Raw genomic sequence first — 21,948 nt, forward strand, 5'->3', positions numbered from 1 at the left:
TTATCACGTGATGTCATTGGCCAATCAGACTTTACTTCCGCGATAACGGGATCCAAAACAAGCCAATGTGACTAGACAGGACTTGCATACATTTCTGTCCAATGTCTTTGAAAATGCCGTGCCAGCCAATAGAACATTGTTTATGAAAATGAGTACTTCCACGGGATTTCAGCTTGGTTCTTATGGCTATAGCAAAATAAAAAGGTCCATAACGAAAGAAGACAAACATCTACTCTCAGTTGTAAGCTATACCTGCAGAACCAGCAGTTTTGCTTATAGTAATACGATACATGTATAAAATGTCAATACAGGCTCTAGGAGTTTATGATTGATTGATTGTAATTGTTAACATGGTTATTTACCCTCTAGGTTTTTCATGAGGCAGATGATAGGAACAAAGGTTTCCTGACAAGAGAGGATGTCAAGGTGGCAATAGCTGAATTGTTTGGGTATAAACCCTCAAAGGTATTTACCTTGCTAACTACACTTATGTCAACAATAATAATGATGGCCAGCTTTAGATCAATTGAGCATATGCTATATTTATCACTATCATTTAGCTATTTACACTGTTGGAAAATGTTTTCTTTAATCTTGATTAAAACATTTTCGTTATGAAATCCTTTGTTATTTTAAACTATTATATAGCATAAAGTACTTGTAGATTTGAAAACAAATCCAAAAAGTTACCTGTAAGTGTCCAATAAGTTTAAAAACTGTCCATTATTTTAAAGAATGGACAGTGAAATCTGCCCAGTGAAAAATAATGGATAGTAATTGTAAACTTATTGGACAGGTACAGGTGACGTGTAAGAAAACAAATACCATGCAAAGCCATACATCTGAGAACAAAATGAAATTTAATTAAGCATGCTTTGAAATACTAGTATAATAATCCAAATGAATTGACACAACTCTGTAAAATAATTCAAATGCACTGGTACATGAGTGGAAAATAATCCAAATGCAGTTGTATACATGTGTGGAATCAGGAAAATCCAGATTTGACTTTGCCTCCGTTTTCTTAGATAAACCACTCCGTATTAAGTCATCCAAATCCTGCTGATTCAGAGGTTTTAAAAAGCTATTATTGCTCTCTACCTCTTGACTGGCGTTAATCATATCTTTATCAGAGATATCAGAAAAGACACAGTTCTGAATTTAATCAAAATCTGGCTTAGCCTCCATATCTAGAATGTCACTTAGAACACCATCCCTGTTTGGATGATTTTTATAATCATCCTTGCATTTTGACTCAGTTATTTTTAGAAAATGCTTTCTCCATCAGAGGAAGACATCTCAATTCTAAAACACAAGTTGTGTGAATGAATGAAAAATCATGCAGTTCAAGTTATACCTAAAAAGTCACCTGTACCTGTCCACTAAGTAGACAATAGAAACAGAATTCTACTCAGGACTGCATTTTTGTTAGGGGTGGTTATAAATAGCTCTATTTTCATTGTCTACTGGTGTACATGTTGAAGTCCATTCTTAAAACAAAAGAGGAGAATGTTTTAAGTCGGATATAAGCCTCAAACTGTCCATTCTGTGAGAGAAAGAACTAATCTCGGCCCTTCGGGCCTCGATCAATTCTTTCTCTCACAGAATGGACAGTTTTTGGCTTATATCCTTTACATAATTATTTTTATTAATCAGTTTGAACTAATAATTTATTTCAGATCATAATCACATATATGACATTACCTAGATTAAAATATATACTAAAGCCATAAACAGTATTCCAAATTTCTATAAATTTTAGTTGAAAAAAAAAATATTTTTTTGAGATGAAAAATATTAAGCATAGTACACACATTGAAATTAATTTGTTTATTAGTATGAAGTGGACCAGATCATGAACAATTATGGAACCAGGTTCAACAGTGTTATTGGTAAGTACATGTGTATGATAGATTAGCTAGGGTACCAATATTGATATTACTGGACCAGGTACACACATTTGCAAATTAAGATACACATTATTTGATGTAACAGTTATACTGAAAATCAAAATTATACATTTTATTTAGGACTTTCTCTGGAAAATTATATGATCATCATGTCAGATAAATTGGTTGCAGCAGATGAAGATGAAAATACAAGACATACGTTTATGGTATTTGACACAAACTGTAAGTTTGAAATGAATAGAATTTTATCCTATATACTTTTTTTTTTTTCATTTTTATGCTCCCATTGAAGAATATTAAATTTTTTAAGATTGAAATTTTATACATGGTGACCAATGATCAAGGTGATAGTGTATGAAAAAACAAAAAACAACAACAAAGACTCATGATACTGATGGTTCCTAATTAAATGTGAGGAATTAATTTTCACCTACATGTAAAATCATGGGAAGTGGCTTTTATTTTGTTTGACAGATGTAAACTTAATGAAACTATGATAAAAGGTTGGCATCCATGACTATATATTCTTGTGATTTGATGCAACACTGATGAATCGCCGAATTAAGTTGCGTAAAATAAGGAATCTACAGTACTTTTTTGTTATAAATGATGAGAAAAATAATTTTCTATTGAATGTTTTGAGAATATCACTTGTGAACAGCTAGAGTATTGTTCATGTACATGTTTGGCAATTTCGGAGACTTTTGTGGCTTGGTGGTTGTAGAATCAAAAATGATATACGCCCATATATTAAAAGAATGAAGTTTTCTTAAGGTTTAGCTTTTGATACCACAAAAACAATGTTTCTTTTTCTCTGTGTTTGTTTAACATTTGTCAAATATTATTCACACCAACTATGTTTGAAAATTTTACTTTTGCATTAAATCAACTATTACAAAGCAGTAAATTTAAATCAAATTATGTACAACACAGCACTGTAGGTTCCTTATGAACACAAGTAATTAATATCCACGTTAAGTTGCATTAAGCTTTACCTTCAGAGATTTAAAAATCTTGCTTTTATTTTTCAGACAATTTTGAACAATATGAAATTAAAAACAAAAAATTAAAACTTGCGATTCTTTATTCCAAAAAGCAGAATCGGGGAAATAAGTACTCATGTAAAATAAGGAATATTAGTACATGTATTTAAAATTCAGCATTGTGTTTTGATTGAACCAGGAAGCACTGGCACCATCTTACTTGCCCATTTTTTGCATGTAATGATTCAAGAGTAGAAATTAATGTGAATATCTCTTTCTATATAGGTAGAGGATTTTTATCTGTTGAGGATTTGCAGAGAGCTTTTAGTCAAGTGGCCCCACACATCCCTAACCACACTGTGCAAACCTGTTTCAGGTATGGGGGACTACACTTTTAGATGCAACACCAGCACTTCAAAATGTGAAGGAAAAAAATTACCTTTTATTCAATGTATGAATCATTGGGGGCAGTTATTAGTTTTGAAATATTATTAAATGTCCAGAAAAAATAGCCGTGTATGGAAAAGGAGAAAAGTGGTGAAAAGAAACAAATAAAGTAACAGTGATAAATTAAGCATTGTGCATGTATTCTTATCATTATATATTGGAGTATGTTGGGGATTTGGTTAGTTGCAGCATTTAAAAAATTGCTCTATTACATGATTATTTTTCTTTCCTCTAACTAAGCTATTATTCTTAGTACTCAATAAATGAATTACTCAGGTAGCAAATGCTTATTACTGGAAATGCATGTATGGTACCTGCCATTGATATTTACAAGCATTTTCTGTTTGTTTTCAGAGAGTTGGATCGAGATGGTGATGGACGAATAAGTTACAAAGACTTTGATTTTATGATGAAATACGACACAAAATCTCACATATAAATATATATTTATATTTCCAATGTTGTTTTTCTTTCCGTGATAACACTACAAAGCAATTTTGTTATATGTTGTTCAATACATTTTATCAATGACTATTTTAAAATATAATTGTACAATTGCTGAAAATTATATAAGTAATAAGGAATCATTCTTTGAATAGTATGAGGTGATCAAATATGGTCAAGCATGATCAAATCTCTCATATAGCCCTTTGAGCTTTATTGGATTTGATCCTCCCCGACCATATTTGAACACCTTATACTACTCAAAGAATGATTCCTTATTAATACTCCTTTAATAAATTCTGATGATAAAAGGGGTGTATATGTAGATACAGATTTATGTAAATGCTATCATAAGTGTCTAGATTTACATGTTAAATGTATAAGTTTGCCAATAGGTGAGTTAATACTAATAGTAAAGAGACATACAACACATAACACTTTTTAATCCAATAATTTATAAAATAAAATATCAATAAATGGTAAAAAAAAAAAAAAAAATGAAATCTTGTTAAAATATTTTTGTATGGAATACACATTGCATTTTGTATTCAATAAATGATGAAAAAAAAATCAAAATTCAACAAATTCACTTTCATCATCCTTTCACACTAATACCACACACAAGTCATGTGTAGATCACAGAATTGTTCAGCAGAGCAAGATCAAGATTTCTTCACCTTGCATAACTTATTTTTCTTGCCACAGCCAAATAAAAACTTATTACATGTACAAGAAAAAGGAAAATCCTGTAAGGATATCATTTTCTTCACTTCATATCCGATTTTTGTCACGCTGCACCATCACAGAACACATCTGGGCCAATGACAAATAAAAGATTCCTCCTCATTCATTGATTAATCAGATCCTGTTTAACTTTGTCACGATGAGGACTCTAACAGTCTGATCAAACGCTGAACACACACAGAGTCCCTCTTTGTCTGGACTCCAGTCCAAGGCGTTGATGGGCTGGGTGGACAGCGTGACATTCTGTAACAGACTGAGGGTTCCTGCCACCCCCATATCCTGTTTGTCTTCATCCTGTTTCACTCTCTGTGTGGGGTAATTGCTGCAATGATATGCACAATTATACTAGTACATGTACTTTATATATACATGTGGCATTTTGCAAAATGGGGTCTTCTAAGAAAAGCATTACATATATGTATGAGCTTTCAAAGGACTATCAAATACAGCTCTTTTTCCTTAAAATCAAAAGAAGATAAAACTGTTAATGTAAAGAAAAAGATTTTTTGGAACTTCTCTACTCTTATTACTTATTTTCTTTCAAACATGAATTTATAAAAAAAAAATGTTAAAATTTACGTACATGTTTTCCATGTCCCAAAAATTACTAATACAAGCAGGCTTAATTTATATACATGTAGTCAGTTTAGTAGTTTTTCAGAGTTGTCTCCCTGTAACGCATTTCATATTACTAGAATACAGTAGAACTTACTACTTCCACAGATACAATGAGCCATTTCCTCCCAAAGTCATGAAAACATCCCTGTTTTGGGGTAGATGTCGGGCTCCCCAAACTGTGGTTGATTTGTGTGCCTTAGAGAGAAAATTGAAAATATTACATTTATTCAATTCAATTAATGCATAAAAACAAATTCCACTGTCAAAATACCAGAAGTATTATTCATATACATAGAAAAAGTAATATGAGAGAAAGAAAGTCAATTGAAGTATTACCAGGTATATAAAATACACTGAATTTTCTTTATTTGCGAAAGGAAACATACCTTCTCTGAGACTGATGCAAAACCTTTTGTAGGGTGTTGGGTTCTCATGTCAAAGCAATGGAATTTTGCTTCAAGCGAAGTAGCAACTAGCTTGTTCATGCTAATATCTTTTCTGTCAAATTCAAGTCCACATACCTAATTGGAAACAAATATGTTTTTTTTTTAAATTATAAAAAAAGAATGTCATACTTTGCTTAGTAATTATAATGTAGAGAATAAAGATAAACTTTGACATAAGGTATTCTAAAAGAAAGCTAAAATGACATACCCCATTCTTGATGTTAGTTTCCCATCGAAGAGACATGTTTCTCAGATCAAACAATTTAATATCACCATTGTCATAGCCAGCCCCTACACATCTGTCATGTTTGTTGTATGCATGGCCTAGAAAAGATTTAAGTTCATTTTGTGAATGATTAATTTTATTGTACCAGTTCAGACATAAACATTGACAGACAATAATAGTTAACAGTAAATGCAATGCACATGTATAAAGGATGATAGGTTAAAAATGTCCTACCAAAAGCAACAGCCCAGCAGTCTCTTTTTGTCTCCCCTTCACCAGGTTCCATTGTTGCAACGGGGTCATTCTTTTGACGAGGGTCCCAAACCTTAACAGCCCCTAAAGAATAAATGTAAACATAATTTACATTTCCTTAATCTGTGATCCATTTCTACTTCATATCAAGTTACCGTAAATTCCTTATTTGACACGAGTACTTAATTCCGCGATCCCATCATTTTGGATCAAATCGCGGGAATATAAAATCGCGAACACTGAATTTTACCTTTATTCTTATAGTACTCAACTCCTATCAAAAAAGGCGAGATTTTAAAGGGAGCTCCTCGCAATTTTACACGGATTTTTAATCCTCACGTTTAATTAGGAATCTTCTGTTACAGTACAGTAGTTGGAATTTCAGTTATAATATTTTTAAAACTTAAAAGATAAATCAAAGGTAAGATTTTACCATCTCTGCTTCCCGTGACAATTTCTGGGGCACCCTCTCCTATTCCCAGACCTCCTACTCCATCAATAGTGTTGATTATTTCTTTATGGCCATGGACAGAATACACTGGTAGTTCTGGGGTTTCAAGGTTCCTGAGAACAGTCAAATAAAATCGAAACTGAAATTCATACATGTCTACCCCTAAAAGTATACTAATTTGAATCTTTTGGTTAAAGTGATATTTAAGGGAAAATGAATGATTCATTTGTAAGTTATGGAAATTGATCATAAAGAATTCATTCTTTAAAAAACAGTATGAAATACTACAGAAATTTGTCTTTAGTCATGTTAGATATTACATTGCCTACAAGGATATAGATTAACCTTAAAGTCTACTTGCTCTTTGGATAATTGATTTTCAAACTAATTCAATCAAATTTTCAAAGTTTCAATTGCTCACAAAGATTTTACTTGCCCAGGACTATTTAAGACTGTTTATATCAACTGATATACCGGTAACTGTTGGCCTACTTCTACTATCTTTAGCAAATTATCTATCTCTGCTTAATATTCAGATATTGTACTCATTTTATTCAACAAAAAAATGGCTGCTTTATTACATACCATATCTGCATTCTGCCATCAAAATCTCCCGTAGCAAGGTATCGTTGCTGTAAACTTGATGCACCAAATGTTCCACATTTAAGGGCCTTTGCCTTTTCAATCTGTAATAGAAAGTTGTGCTCTTCATATGTCTATATTATATGAATGTAAGTTTGTTCGCCCTAGTTTCCGTTCGCCCTTAATTCCATTCGCCCATGGTCCATTCGCCTTATTTTAATACAGAGTTAATATAGTTGTATGTTTTTTGTATTCTGATCATTTTAACATTATAAATAGATACTGTAAATTCCTTATATTACGCAAGTACTTAATTCCGCGTTCTAGCGGTTTCGGATCAAACTGCAAGAATATAAATTCGCGAACACTGAATTTCCATCCTTATTTCTTACAGTTTTCAACTCTTAGGAAATAATAGTGAGATTTTAAAATCCGCGAAGGGTGCTTCTTGTGATTTTACGCAGATATTAATTCCTCGCAGTTAATAAGGAATCTACAGTATATAATTATATAATTATACAAAACAACAGTATAATAGGACCTTTACATAATAATAACAACCAAATGACTGACCTGATAACGTTACAATCGTCGGACTTACCGTGACTTACAATTATATATTTAATATGGTTCACAGTAGTTTGATACAGTTTCATGTTCCATCTAGTATACATATATATATCTCATTTAGCAATCAACAGATTATGTTGTGCTCAGGTAAGTGCTAATCCGCTGCTGACCTACTAATTAATGTCTCAATTTCATTAATTAATTGTTTAAAAACATCAAGAAAATTAATCATGAATAAATCAGCAAGACAGTTATCTGTAATTTTAGCATTAAAATTGAACAATTAGACTAATTATGTCTTTTTGCAGGAATAAATGTGATAAAAACGTATAATATGATTTATCATTTAGAAAGTAAAAAAAGTTTACAAAATAAAGATTGTTATCTTTAAGAGACATTACAGCTGAAAACACATGTGTTGATAACTTCAGATTTACCCATTGTATCATTAGGAAATAAGAAATAACATTAATTAATTGTAACAGTTGAATTAGATAAAAATCCCTTTCACGTACCTAATTAATGTAATTATGAGCTGAAATTTAAGAATCGTACAAACCTGATTAATCTCATATCTTTTATTTGTACCACGTGGATTTTGATTAACAGTAGTTGACATGTGCTGAAAACTACAAGATCTTCGCCTGACTACATCATCACATCATCACTTTCTCGATAATCTATTGATGGTTTACCAATTTTGGTTCATTTTAAAATGAACAGACATAAATATGTCAAATAACCCCTAAAGGGGCCTCACTTACAAAAAAGAATTTAGGATGCAGTCAACTCCTATAATAAAAATGTAAAATACATGGTTACAAAATCATAATTGAGGTTTTTTTAAAACTTTGAACATTTTACAATGATTACCTTGGAGAAGTATAGAAGACATATTTCTACCAACAAACATGGCCAGGAGAATCTTTGCAAGCCCTGCATGTGTTTTGTTTACAGTAAATACGCATGCGTAATAAAATAGAGGCTGAACCCCGTAACACGTTGCGAGTATATACCGTTATACCTAATTAATAATTTTAATGAAATAATCAGATTTCACCGAGAAATTTGTAATTTTCTGAAAGTTTACACATTTATGAGTAGTATAAAAATACCAAACCCGATCGGAATATTTTTTCAAGTCTCTTTTTAATACCATGCGCAGTATGTCTCCTTAAAATGATGTGGTTTATTAACGAGGTTTAGGTAGAGTGAACAAGGTTTAGGCGAACCAAAATTAGAGGGAATGATAATTACAGCGAACGCACTCTGGGCAAACGGACTCAGGTGAACAGGTAGATGGGGTAAACAAACCCGATAACTTTTAATATACAATATTGCCTATATATTGACTTGTTATATTCATAAATGTCACACAGCAAACATTCAGTCATACAGTAATAAAATTCCTTAGACATCAACATTTTTATTACCTTATGATGCAAATTTTATGTTAACAAGAGTGAAAATTCATTATTTTACCTCTTTCACACAATTTATCTGCCCATGTGACAATTCATATATTTGTATAGCACCGGTTCCCCTGGCATGGCTTCCCAATACTACAAACTTTGCACTACACGGTATCCATTTCGTATCAAACAAAGTATAATCCAAAGATTTCTCAATGTGGGCAATAATTTGTGGCTTATCCATTTCTCTTCAGGGTAATGTGGTACATCAATCAACCTAACAACGTGAATAAACAAGTATATAAGGACTATTCTGGAATACAACCGGAAGTTGAGACTTTTCGTAACTTTTTAAAAGAAAAGAGTCGGTGCGTCGATTTACCCAAATGGACCCAAATGGAACGTAAAATGACCCAAATGGAGCCCAAATGGAAACCAAATGGACCCAAATGGAAACAAATGCACCCAAATGGAAACCCAAATGGAAATTGAATGGCATAATTGAAGATTTTATTTAATAATTTCAATCATTATTTTAAATATAATGGGTTTTTATAATTGAAAAAATTTCAAATAAAACAACAATTTATGACCAAATGGAAAAAAGAATTTGATAATGTAGCCTTATCAATTAGTTTCATGATTTAAATACATAATTTAAATATTTTTTTCGAATCTATTTATTAGATTGTTAGCCGTTATAAGTAGTATAACGTTGCCCAGCTCTTGCCACGTTGAGGCCATCCCAATAAGAGCCATAATTTTAAAATAAAAATATTTAAAGCCAAAAAAATAATTTGAAAAATTAAACATAAAAATTATAATTTCCGAGCAAAAAAAGATTTTTATGTTTAAAAAATAAAATATGTATTTTCTAACAATTAATAGTTACTTAGAATTTCAAATGACCTTAAAAAAAATTTCAGCCCAAACATCGATCAAAAATCAAAAAAGTAATTCAAAATTTGATGCATGGAAAATGAACCACATACTGTACATGTATAAGCAAACAAAAAACATAAAAAAACATGCACTACATGATTGGTTTGAGCTACTTTTTTATATAAATAGTGCCTGTTTGGGAGGGTAACAGTTGAAATTGACACCCCTCAAAAACCATTGTCAACCGACGCGAAGCGGAGGTTGACAATGGTTTTTGAGGGGTGTCAATTTCAACTGTTATCCTACCAAACAGGCACTATTTATTTTGTTATACTGAATGTCTTAATTTTAAAGAAAACTTAACTGCTTTTACATAGGAATAACGTGAATTCTACGGCGAACCGTACGCGCATAATTTTCGCGCATGTAACAATTTTTAATGTTACCCGTTGCTTAGTGCGTTGCTAACGCTGAGGGTAATAGAATGGATTATGAACTGCGTCTAAAGCAATCAAATTTCAGTATTTAACATGAATTGATGAAAGTATAACAATATTAAATGTCCTATTAGAAGAAACAACCAAACAGAACTTTAATTATTTAACGTGCATAACAAGAATTTGCCATCTAACTAACTTATATACATCTATATTTAGAAGACAACTGTGGTACTTTATCTTCCAATATCGAAAATAAATATTTGAATTATATTGTTATAATTAAAAAGGCATCTCGAAATGGTTATATATCAACAGTTATATTAACAGTTATATAGAAATTCATATATCAATAAAATAGCATTAACAACACAAGAAAATTGTCGTTTTAGAATTCATATTTATTGATTCTTCATTAAATTAAATCTTCAATTATGCCATTCAATTTCCATTTGTTTCCATTTGAGTTTCCATTTGGGTCCATTTGTTTCCATTTGGGTTTCCATTTGGGTCCATTTGGGCTCCATTTGGGTTCATTTTGGTCATTTTACGTTCCATTTGGGTCCATTTGGGTAAATCGACGCACCCGAAAAGAGTCAGTGAAATGACATATTTTTTTTACTATAAAACGTAAGATTTCAATCGTCTATATTTTGATAGAATCAATATACGTATCAAATGTCTAACAGCTAATTATAAACTTATTGTTTTTTATTCTGTTATTTTTTAAATGCGGAAATCCACAGTGGATCAGATTTCGTTTCTTCCTATCATCTCGAATCCATTTCCGGTGCTGAGTTCTGAAGAAAAACAAATCCACGTTTTGTGAAATCTGAGTTAATTAAGTTTGATAACGTCTAAATCTTACATAATAATTCTAATCTAAATATGGACAGTGATAGCCCATCTTCTGAACACGGTTTTAGTTTGATATCATCTAACGCTAAACGTACAAGAAAAAGGAAAGTGGAAGGCAAAGACAATGTGAGAAAAACTCGGAAAAAGAAGCATAAAACTGATTCGGATGAGAAAACAAAAAAGGTCGGCGACGATCCAGCAAAATTAGATTTTGAAGAAGCGAAAGATACTGAATCAAACTCAGAACATGACAATGAAGAAGTGACGGATGAGTTTGTAAGTGCTTTTTTCAGGTCCAGTACAATATCGTGATTTACATGCAGCTTTATAGCTTGAATAGGCTATATAGCTTTATTAAGCTATTCAGAATAGCTTGATAAAACTTTTTATATGCAGTTTTTTACCAAAATGTTTAGAATAAGAAAGAGACAAAAAATCGCAATTAACTATCAACTCATATTTGTTCCATTGACCATTAAAAAAACAATTAAAGATAGTTTTAACATTGCAGCTTTTAAACACTATTAAGCAAAAAATATACTTCAATTGTTTGGGTAACTGTCCACCACTTTCTGTGCATTTAGGCGTGGATAAGAATGACTTGTTTTCATCGTGCTGAATTATTACCAGTCAATTATCTAGTTTACCATAACTGGCCTCCTTTATATTTCATTCAAGAAGTAAATGTGTGGTCATGAATTAATTGCCCCAAACAGGCCAAACGTTTTAGAACTATTAAGTGCAAAGTCTTTTAAGTAGACACACTTTGATGAGTAATCTTTACATGCATTCTTTACAGAGCTGTTCAAAGTTGAAAACTATCACTGCATTAGAGTGTGATTTTTTATACATGCTGAAATATTACGAATCTAAGAAATATGTATGACAAAATATCTAAATCAAGCTACTATGAATAGCTATATAAAGCTATATAGCTTATTCAAGCTCTATAGCTAAATCAAGAGATTGTACTGGACCTGATATTTGGCCAAAGTAGGCCCAATTTAGTGTCGAACATAATGTTTTACTAATACGTAAATGGTGTGATCATGTTAATGTTTTTATTTTCCATCTAATATATAAGCTGAGTCAAGGATTTTCATTATTAATATTAAAACCTTGGGAAGGTTTACTTGTTTTATTCAAGTTTAGGGGAAATAACATTGACAAGCGCTAGTCATAAAATGACCACGATAACTTTGTTGAACAAAAAAATAATGGCTGCCAATATGGCAGTGCCAAGAGTGCCCAGTTGCTGGAAAAAAAAAATTAGCATCTAGTGCCCCTGACTCGACTTTCATTTTTCATTTATTTTCTGAATGTATATATTAAGTGTTACCTTTAAGCATCACTTTGCAAGGCAGGCCACTGCTCTTAGTATAATATTATCTATGCAGACTGTGTGGCCTTTTGGTCCAAGCTCAGGTTCAGACAGCAATTACTACCTAAGTAGAGAAAGTGCTGTTTGATATTTAATTCATAACAGCTAAAACAATAGTAATTTGAAACATGCACAATTTTATCTTCCTTTCTTTTGGGGTGTTACCAAGATTTATGGAAAATAGCATTGGAGGAACTGCCCCTCTCCCCCAATTACATAACTTCACAATTTGATTTGATGATATATAAGAAACAAAACTTTAGAAATAACTGAGAAAATATTTAATATTTTCATTATGTATGTATACTACTTTGGAATCATTAGCTCACCGAGTCAAGGGAAGCTTATGCTATACCCTCGGCCTCGACGTCGGGGTCCGGATCTGGTTAAAGTTTTTGTTGCAGGTCCTGTATCTAAGTTATTACTTGTGCTATCTTCACCAAACTTGCATGGATGATGCATCTGGACCTACTTATGGACTTGAAAAACTTGGATGCTGAATCTGTGTCCTAAATTTCAGATGCTGGAGGAGGTTAAGGTTTTTGGAGCAGGTTAAAGTTTTTGTTGCAGGTGCCCTTTGATAGCGATATCTAAGTAACTGCTGGTTCTAACTTCACCAAACTTGCATGGATGGTGTGTCTTATGATACTGATGCACCAGACAGATTTGAATGCTGAATCTGAGCTATGGGTTTCGGATGCTGGAGGAGGTTAAGGTTTTTAGAGCTGGTTAAAGTTTTTGTTGCAGGTGCCCTCTGATGATTATATCTTAGCTACTACTGGTCTTAACTACACCAAATTTTCATGGATGGTGCGTCTTATGATACGGATGCACCAGACAGGCTTGAATGCTGAATCTGAGCTATGGGTTTCGGATGCTGGAGGAGGTTACGGTTTTTAGAGCTGGTTAAAGTTTTTGTTGCAGGTGCCCTCTGATGATTATATCTTAGCTACTACTGGTCTTAACTTCACCAAACTTGCATGGATGGTACGTCTTATGATACTGATGCTCGAGACAGGCTTGTATGCTGAATCTGAGCCATAGGTTTCAGATGCTGGTTGAGGTTAAGGTAGGTTAAGTTTTTTGGAACAAGTCACATGTTTTATAGATAATAGTACTAATTTAAACTTGCATAACTAATTAAACTATGATATGAATGAATCGCAGAGGTAGTTTCAGATGCAGAGCTTGATCTCTATTATCAAGGATGCTAAAAAATATATCTTAGTTATTACTGGTCCTAACTTCACCAAACTTGACTGGATGGTGTGTCTTATTATACTGATGCACCTGACAGGTATGGATGCTGAATCTGAGCCATAGGTTTCGGATGCTGGAGGAGGTTAAGGTTTTAATCGCTGGTTAACGTTTTTGAAACAGGTGCCTTCTGATGATGATATCTTAGTTATTACTGGTCCTAACTTCACCAAACTTGCATAGATGGTGCGTCTTATGATACTGATGCTCCAGACAGGCCAAAGGTTTCAGATGCTGGAGGAGGTTTAAGGTTTTTAGAGCTGGTTAAAGTTTTTGGAGCAGGTTCCGTCTGATGATTATATCTTAGTTACTACTGGTCTTAGCTTTATCAAACTTGATTGGATGGTGCGTCTTATGATACTGATGCTCCATACAGGCTTGAATGCTGAATCTGAGCCATAGGTTTCAGATGCTGGATGAAGTTAAGGTTTTAAGAGCTGGTTAAAGTTTTTGAAACAGGTGCCCTCTGATGATTATATTTTTAATAGTTACTACTTGTCCTAACTTCACCAAACTTGCATGGATGGTGCGTCGTATGATACTGATGAACCTGACAGGCTTGAATGCTGAATCTGAGCCATAGGTTTCGGATGCTGGATAAGGTTAAGTTTTTTGGAACAAGTCACATGTTTAAAAGATAGTAGTACTATTTCAAACTTGCATAGTTGATTAATCTATAATATGAATGAATCGCAGAGGTAGCTTCAGATGTAGAGCTTGATCTCCATTATCACGGATGCTAAAAAATATATCTTTGTTATTACTGGTCCTAACTTCACCAAACTTGAATGGATGGTGTGTCTTATGATACTGATGCACCTGACAGGCATGGATGCTGAATCTGAGCCCTAGGTTTCAGATGCTGGAGGAGGTTAATGTTTAATAGCTGGTTAAAGTTTTTGAAACAGGTGCCCTCTGATGATGATATCTTAGTTATTACTGGTCCTAACTTCATGTCTTATGATACTGGTGCACCTGGCAGGCTCAAATGCTGAATCTGAGCCATAGTTTCGGAGCTGGAGGAGGTTTAGTTTTTTTGTATAAGGCACATGTTTTATAGATAATAGCTTGCATAGCTAATTTAACTATAGCATAAATGAAACGCAGAGGTAGCTTCAGATGTATATATTATGATACAAAACTATTGTATAGTATGATATTGTATTATATTATTTTCATGCATTGTAACGAAGTATATCATTGGTTCTTTTGGCATCACGTGTCAAAGTATAAAAATGCAGATTGACCTGTACTTTCTAAAAATAAGCTTTAAAAACTCAGATTGACCTGTACTTTCTAAAAATAAGCTTTAAAACCTCAGATTAACCTGTACTTTCTAAATATAGAAATAATTTTGTTTTAATCTTGCCAATTCTTCTTTGGAAAATAATATAACGAATGTAGCCCTTTCACTCGGTCAATCCATAGATATATCGACTTCACAGAAAAGCATATGCTTTTCTGTGAAGTCGATATATCTATGGATCGACCTCATGAAAGGGCTATATTTGTATAATTTATTTATAATATTATCACATGATACTGTTCCATATGATATTGCAATATATAATATTGTTTTATATGATACAATATTGTATGTTATATAATATTGTATCATACCATATTGTATACTATGATATTGGTTTCTATAATATAGTATTATTTGTATCACATGAAATTGTATTATATGATATTGTTATATTATATAATATCGTATCATATGATATTGTACCATATGATATTGGATTATATTATAAATGATTATATCACATTAAATTGTATTATATGATATTGTAATATATATTATTGTATCATATGATACAATATGTATAATATAACATTGTATTATATAAAAAAAATTTCTCACATGATATTGTATCATTTGATATGATACAATGTTGTATCAAATTATATTTTATTATGTTTCAAATATGATACAGTGTCATACAATACAATATCATACTATATTGTACAATATGATATCATATGTTGCAATAGTATGATGTATTATGTGATATGATATTGTATCATATAATACTATATTGTATTATATATTATGATATTGTATTATGTTGTAACAAACAATTATTTATAACACAATACAATGTCAGATCATATGTTACAGTATCATATCTCATCATTGTTTATTGCGGTATTTTATTGTATTATATGATATACATGTACATTGTAAGCATGATAGGATGCAATATTGTATTTTATATTATTGTATTGATAAACATTGTATCTTATAATACAGTATGAAATGAACATATGATAATCATACAATTTTTTAACAGATAACATACGATATCCGAGATCATAAAGTATGATTTTCTTATAAAATGATAAAGGTGGTCTCATACAGGTAATGCCTCATAAAGGTAAAGACTCGTCTCGGTGAGCTTTGTAATCTGTGATTACCTATGTTTTTGTTTTATGAAAGTCCTGTATATTTCTACTTGAGTTTACATTCTCATTCATTGATTTATTTATTTTTTGCAGGCTTCAATCAAAGAAGGTATGTGGATGCGCATTTTTATGTCGAAAATGAGAATATTCTTGACTTCCCCAAGATTATCTTGCATTTTTTGTGAACATGTAAATTTAAATCAAAGCTGCTCACTAGATTATATTATAAATAATAAATTTGAAATAATTGTATTGAACTAATGATGCTTTATGATCAAATTCAGAAGCACTAATTATAAATTAAAAGAATGACACTTGTATTAGAAAATCTTCCAGTTTCCTAGTTATGCCCCCCTTCGAAGAAGGGAGGGCATATTATTTTGCTCCTGTCTGTTGGTCGATCGGTCCACCAACAGTTTCCGTTCATTTTCTTCGCAGATGATGAACATATTGAAATTAAATTTGGTAAACAGGTTTATCAGGATAATATCTAGTTCAAGTTCAATACTGGGTACGATGGAGGAATTTTCGGCAGAGTTGTGGCCCTTGGATGTAGAAAAATTCCAGTTATTTGCAAGTCCGCTCATTTTCTTCGCAGAGGATGAACATATTGAAATGAAATTTGGTATACAGGTTTATCATGATAATATCTAGGTCAAGTTAAGTGTTGGGTACGATCATTAGACAAGCATTTTTCGACAGAGTTATGGCTCTTGGACGTTAAAAAATTCCAGTTACGATATTTGCAGTTTCCGCTCATTTTCTTCGCAGAGGGTACACATATTGATATGAAATTTAGTATACAGGTTTATCTAAATAACATCTAGGTCATGTTTGATTTTGGGTATGATAGAGCAATTTTCGACAGAGTTATACCTCTTGGACTTAGAAAAATTCCAAATATTTTCATTTTCTTTGTGGATGTTTCCAAGGGAGGGGGGGGGGGCATAAGTGTTTCACAAACATCTCTTGTTATAATAATCAAAAATTTGTAATATGATCATGCCTATACTGGTTGATACTATTAAATTTGATAAGTTAACTATTTACCTTTTTTATTTTTTTTAGAATTGTCAAATTTATCATTTGAAGAATTAAAGAAATTAAAGGAAAAACTGGGCCTGAAAGTGTAAGTGTATTTATTTATTTTTTAGTTAACAAATTTAGATACATGTACGAAATTATGCATCCTAAATTTATTAATTAACATTTTATTATATTGTACTTTAGTATCATTTGTATTTCCAATCAAACAATTTTGATAAAACAAATTGTTACTCTAAGAATTTATTTTATTGTAAACTCTAATTCGATTAATATAGAGAAAGGTCATACAGTATTACATACATTCAGTAAAAGTTACTTTTATATATATGTGTACATGCAATTTCATTTATAACAATGTATTGCATTTAGTTATTGTAATACATGATATACATTATTTAATACTACTGTACAATATCATGTAGAGAATATAGGACATAACCATATGGGGGAGGGGGTCATGCCCATGATTGTACCAGTAGATATTATTAGGTATATTTACATGCACTCGAAACATAAATAATTTAGGTGTCAGTCATATAACTATTTTGTGTCACAGTTTTTCCACGGTCCATGTATTTAGTACAGTCTAGGCTGTTCTGTCACTCCCTTGACGTACAGGGCAGAAAAGTTTACCTTGACATTAATTGTCCTTAATACACAAAGGAGAAAATTTAAGATTACTTATTTAGCAAAAGTCATGAGATGTTATACAGAAAAGAAAGAAAAGCAGCACACCATGAAACATTTATTTCATCTATGTCTTCCTCTTTTTTTCTGCAGATTCAACCAAGTTTTGTACGGTGATAAAGATAGGAAGGGTTCCGAGAAAAAAGTCTTCAAAAGGGCTAATAAAAATCGGTAGGTTAAAGCTTACCATTAAGTGGAAAATGTTTATCCACTTGTTCCTTTCAATTCACAAATTCACATACATCATGAATGATAGTAGTTATTGAATGTTTTGGATTTGCATCTTCATTTATCCACCATCTACATTTAGGAAAATCTGGGAGGGAACCTGTGAATTAGCCAATGACAATGTCTTCTTTTTAGTTATTGGCTTCCTTAATTAGCATAATTTATCATCCAGCACATGATGTTTTTTCTCAAAAAATTATTTTATTCATAACACTCATAACAATGCATGTTCTTTTATGTCTGTTTCATTTTATAATAAAGCGTTAGAAATGATAGAGATAAGATATAAACTTTGAATTTCAGACCGATGGAAATATCGTCAAAGAAACCAGTACCAAGATTCAGGAAAGCAGCACCCGTAAAGAAAAAAGTAATTCATTCATTCCTCAAAATGATATTTTTACTCTGAAGATAAAAGTTTAAAATCAAATACAGAAAATATGGTAATTTTAATGTTTGTTTGTACATGTATTTTGTTTGGGTATCATTAATCGAGTTACCCTTCTTTGAATACCGGTGCATGTAAAATGCACTATCACCGATGTGTTTTTTTTGATGGGGGGTGGGGCAATTTTCTCTACATGTAGTGAAGTTCAGATCATCTGCTTTGCAATATAAAGTTACATTTTATATATTATGATACATAAGGTAAGAACATTGTTGAAGATATCATCTAACCAAAATATATTGTTTGTAGGAGTTAAAGTACCAAGTTTCTCTCTGCCCCCCCCCCCCCCCCCCATATACACACACCACACAAATTAACACACACCAAACAATTTCAAAGGAAATGGTCTGGTCATTAATTGATGATATATATGATGTCTTATGTTTTTATTTAGGTTACCAGAGACCCTAGATTTGATGATCTTTCCGGTGATTATAGAGAGGAACTCTTCAGTAGAAGTTATGGGTTCCTCGATGACATAAAGCACAGAGAAAGGGAGGTAAGAAAATACATGAAAAAAATAGAGAGACAACTTTAAATAGACATGCATGCATCATTTGAAAATAAAATGAATTTAATTATTTTTTTTTGTTTTTGCATCAAATACACTGAAATATTTATCGTTGTCTTTTCCTTGCTTCCAGAAAGTTGAAAAATCTGTAAAGAAGGAAAAAAATCCTGAAAAGAAAAAAGAACTCCAGTTTTTACTGAACAGAATGGTATGGTTATATGTAATAATGGTGATACCTTGGTGGTAAGGTGATTGTGTTAATTGTAAAATAGATTAGAATTGACAATTTTTTTTCACAAAAATCATACACATGCAATGCAACAATATTGAAATTACACATTTCATCGAATGTGAATTAAACAGTTTTGAATAGAATTAATTCTACAGGTATCGGTACTCATTGTAAATGCTGGGTTGTATGAACATTTACATATGTATAGTATATGTGTAGTGTTTGCTTCATAAATCGTGATTGGGCTTAAAAAAGGTATAAACTGATTCAACATACTATATGTGAGTATAATTAAATTGGAAGCTTTTGAACTTATTCTCATAATTAAATTTTTTGCCAATAAGTATCAGTGGAGTAAAATACAGTTGAACTTTGATATATCGAACACTGATATCTCGAATACAATGGATATGTCGAAGTGATTTGTAAGTCCCAACTACTTATTTTAAAAGTATTTTACCCTTGATATCTCGAATACTTGGATATCTCGAAGTTTTTAAACAGTCACATCTAGTTCAAAATAACGAAGTTTGACTGTAGTAACATTGGAAAAAAATATACCTTTTAAAAAATATGTCTTTTTAATTGACATTTTGGACCAAAGATTTCTACTTTAAGTGAAGTATACACAATCTTACCAAACATGAATGCAGGTGTTATATGATAAAAAATATTTCTTGAAGTGAATAGAATATTGAAGGATATGTTCATGCAGCAACATTTATCAACAATTATTTGCTGGAAACAGCATGTATTAATTTTATGAGGTGGAATTGAACAGGGAATTATAGAACTTGGAATAATTATTAATCCTGAAAGGACTAAATTCGTTATGGTCAAATATCTGCCCCCAATTTTAACCAATTTTTAAATACTATCATGTAAAAATCAAATCTTTATAAATCATAGTACAGAGGATGCCTATCATTTTAATCTTTAGTTGCCATTGCTCATTCGCTGTTTATCTACGACATCACATGAAAGACCAAATTCCCGCAAATTTGCAAACCAATGAAAATATTGTCATTTTTTCTTTATATTTTGCATTCGGAATTATAGAGCACAGGTCTGCTCAAGTACGAATTTAACATATGTTTTTATTCATATAATTATACACATCATACTAAAAAATTGTACATGAACAAGCCTACGCTCGATGTTTCTCAGTCAAAAAACCGTCAAAAAACACCCATATTTTGCTACAAACCATCAATTTTACAAAGTAAGACTATCTTCATGACGTCATCTCCACATTATGATGTCGCTGTAGTGAAAACCTTTTACACAATTTTCAATTTGTTTTCAACTATCTTCCACCTATTTTCAAAGCTCTAAATAAAACTTTAATTTTGGGGGCAAAAAATGCATAATACCGCACATATTCCTTTTAATGAATTCTGATATCAGGTGTAGCACAAGAACACTAACTTAGTTTTGCTTTATATGTCTGTTTTCACTGTAGTAGATGCTGTCTTACTCAGGAACTGTGTAAATGTAATATTGTATCATTGTTACAATATGGGATATTTTCTATGTTATAGAAACAGCAAGAACTTAGTGACAACAAAAAAGAACAACAGAAAAGGATTGAAAGAGATTGGAAGAAGAAGGAACAGACCCGTGTCAAGGAGGGCAAGAATCCATTCTACCTCAAAAAGGGTATGCTTCATGCTACAGTCTAACCTTTATGTGTCACAAGTCAGTATCTCAAACACTATGCATATATCGAAGAGGGTTGGAAATAATTACATAGAATAATAAGTTATGTCTCTTAGAACTCATCTGTTTTAGAGTAAATTTTAACAGGGTATACATGCATATTTTTGAAATGATATTGGGTGAAAATAGTAAAAATAAGTCAATAATTGTTCTGTTTAGAATAAGAGAGCAATTGTTAATTACGGTAACTTATTTTCATCCAATCAAATTTTTAAAAATATTTTACCATGGTAAAAATCATCCATAAATGGGTATGTTAATAGAGACATGACATATCACTCTAAGTAATTCCTGTTTTAAATGATCACACTGGCAAGAGAGATAAAAATTTGATTGCAAAGTCTTTAAACACATTCAGTCTGTGAGGTCTGTTTTTGTATTGCAGCTGAGAGGCGTAAACTAGAGTTGGCTGAGAAATATAAGGAGCTACAGAAATCTGGTAAGGTGGATGCCTACCTTGGAAAGAAGAGGAAAAAGACTGCACAAAAGGAGAAGAAAAAATTGCCTGTTCAAGTACCTTAGTTAATAAAATTTATACTGTAAAATGTGCTATAGTTAGATTTCTACTGAATAGGTCTGTATTACAACCCTTTTAGTCATTACCAGTATTTCAAACAATTTTATTATAAATCAATTATATTTGCATACGAGAATTTTTGGCGAGGTTTCTGTTAGCCTTGTTGTTGCAAATATTTCCCTCCACGTACAATTCTTTGTCGTATGGTTGTTTTTATAACATGGGTGTGGATAAGGCTTGGTTGTGAAAG

General features: G+C 31.8%; 3 protein-coding genes across 6 annotated transcripts; 2 read left to right on the forward strand and 1 right to left on the reverse strand.

The window, feature by feature from the left end:
• The first annotated feature begins 35 nt into the window (after window positions 1-35).
• Window positions 36-3,799, forward strand: LOC128176499 (EF-hand calcium-binding domain-containing protein 11-like). Of its 4 annotated transcripts, none has more exons than XR_008242790.1 (6): window positions 36-241; window positions 370-465; window positions 1,838-1,892; window positions 2,031-2,132; window positions 3,179-3,344; window positions 3,695-3,799. XR_008242790.1 is itself a non-coding variant. In XM_052842892.1 (6 exons), exons 1-5 carry the CDS (start codon window positions 143-145, stop codon window positions 3,289-3,291), a joined length of 465 nt encoding a protein of 154 aa, XP_052698852.1. In that variant the 5' UTR covers window positions 36-142; the 3' UTR covers window positions 3,292-3,314; window positions 3,695-3,799. The 4 variants fall into 4 exon arrangements, 3 of the variants coding, with proteins under 3 accessions (XP_052698852.1, XP_052698851.1, XP_052698854.1); XM_052842892.1 differs by having other exon boundaries at window positions 3,179-3,314; XM_052842891.1 differs by having other exon boundaries at window positions 3,179-3,269.
• A 465-nt stretch (window positions 3,800-4,264) lies between these two features.
• LOC128176497 (dynein axonemal assembly factor 10-like) lies at window positions 4,265-9,423 on the reverse strand. Its single transcript, XM_052842889.1, has 8 exons — window positions 9,156-9,423; window positions 7,107-7,207; window positions 6,504-6,634; window positions 6,053-6,154; window positions 5,801-5,916; window positions 5,533-5,667; window positions 5,241-5,341; window positions 4,265-4,850 (listed from the first exon to the last, which is right to left on the reverse strand). The coding sequence occupies exons 1-8, from the start codon at window positions 9,327-9,329 to the stop codon at window positions 4,643-4,645; spliced, it is 1,068 nt and encodes a 355-aa protein (XP_052698849.1). The 5' UTR covers window positions 9,330-9,423; the 3' UTR covers window positions 4,265-4,642.
• Window positions 9,424-11,171: 1,748 nt separating this feature from the next.
• LOC128176498 (ribosomal RNA processing protein 36 homolog) lies at window positions 11,172-21,726 on the forward strand. Its single transcript, XM_052842890.1, has 9 exons — window positions 11,172-11,538; window positions 16,403-16,418; window positions 17,378-17,438; window positions 18,137-18,214; window positions 18,575-18,641; window positions 19,114-19,218; window positions 19,364-19,438; window positions 21,004-21,121; window positions 21,567-21,726. Exons 1-9 carry the CDS (start codon window positions 11,293-11,295, stop codon window positions 21,701-21,703), a joined length of 903 nt encoding a protein of 300 aa, XP_052698850.1. The 5' UTR covers window positions 11,172-11,292; the 3' UTR covers window positions 21,704-21,726.
• The last annotated feature ends 222 nt before the right edge of the window (window positions 21,727-21,948 follow it).

The sequence above is a fragment of the Crassostrea angulata genome, chromosome 3 (genome assembly GCF_025612915.1).
Source record: "Crassostrea angulata isolate pt1a10 chromosome 3, ASM2561291v2, whole genome shotgun sequence".
Taxonomy (NCBI): domain Eukaryota; kingdom Metazoa; phylum Mollusca; class Bivalvia; order Ostreida; family Ostreidae; genus Magallana; species Magallana angulata.

Bases quoted from the DNA above. Each gene is read 5' to 3' on its own strand.
- LOC128176499 (XM_052842891.1), top strand. From the start codon at position 143: ATGAAAATGAGTACTTCCACGGGATTTCAGCTTGGTTCTTATGGCTAT. The intron at 242-369 runs GTAAGCTATACC...TTTACCCTCTAG, and splicing joins ACAAACATCTACTCTCAGTT to GTTTTTCATGAGGCAGATGA. The intron at 1,893-2,030 runs GTAAGTACATGT...CATTTTATTTAG, and splicing joins CAGGTTCAACAGTGTTATTG to GACTTTCTCTGGAAAATTAT.
- LOC128176497 (XM_052842889.1), bottom strand. From the start codon at position 9,329: ATGGATAAGCCACAAATTATTGCCCACATTGAGAAATCTTTGGATTAT. The intron at 5,342-5,532 runs GTATGTTTCCTT...TTTCTCTCTAAG, and splicing joins TTGCATCAGTCTCAGAGAAG to GCACACAAATCAACCACAGT. The intron at 4,851-5,240 runs GTAAGTTCTACT...ATATCATTGCAG, and splicing joins TCATTGTATCTGTGGAAGTA to CAATTACCCCACACAGAGAG.
- LOC128176498 (XM_052842890.1), top strand. From the start codon at position 11,293: ATGGACAGTGATAGCCCATCTTCTGAACACGGTTTTAGTTTGATATCA. The intron at 18,215-18,574 runs GTAGGTTAAAGC...TTTGAATTTCAG, and splicing joins AAAAGGGCTAATAAAAATCG to ACCGATGGAAATATCGTCAA. The intron at 21,122-21,566 runs GTATGCTTCATG...TTTGTATTGCAG, and splicing joins TCCATTCTACCTCAAAAAGG to CTGAGAGGCGTAAACTAGAG.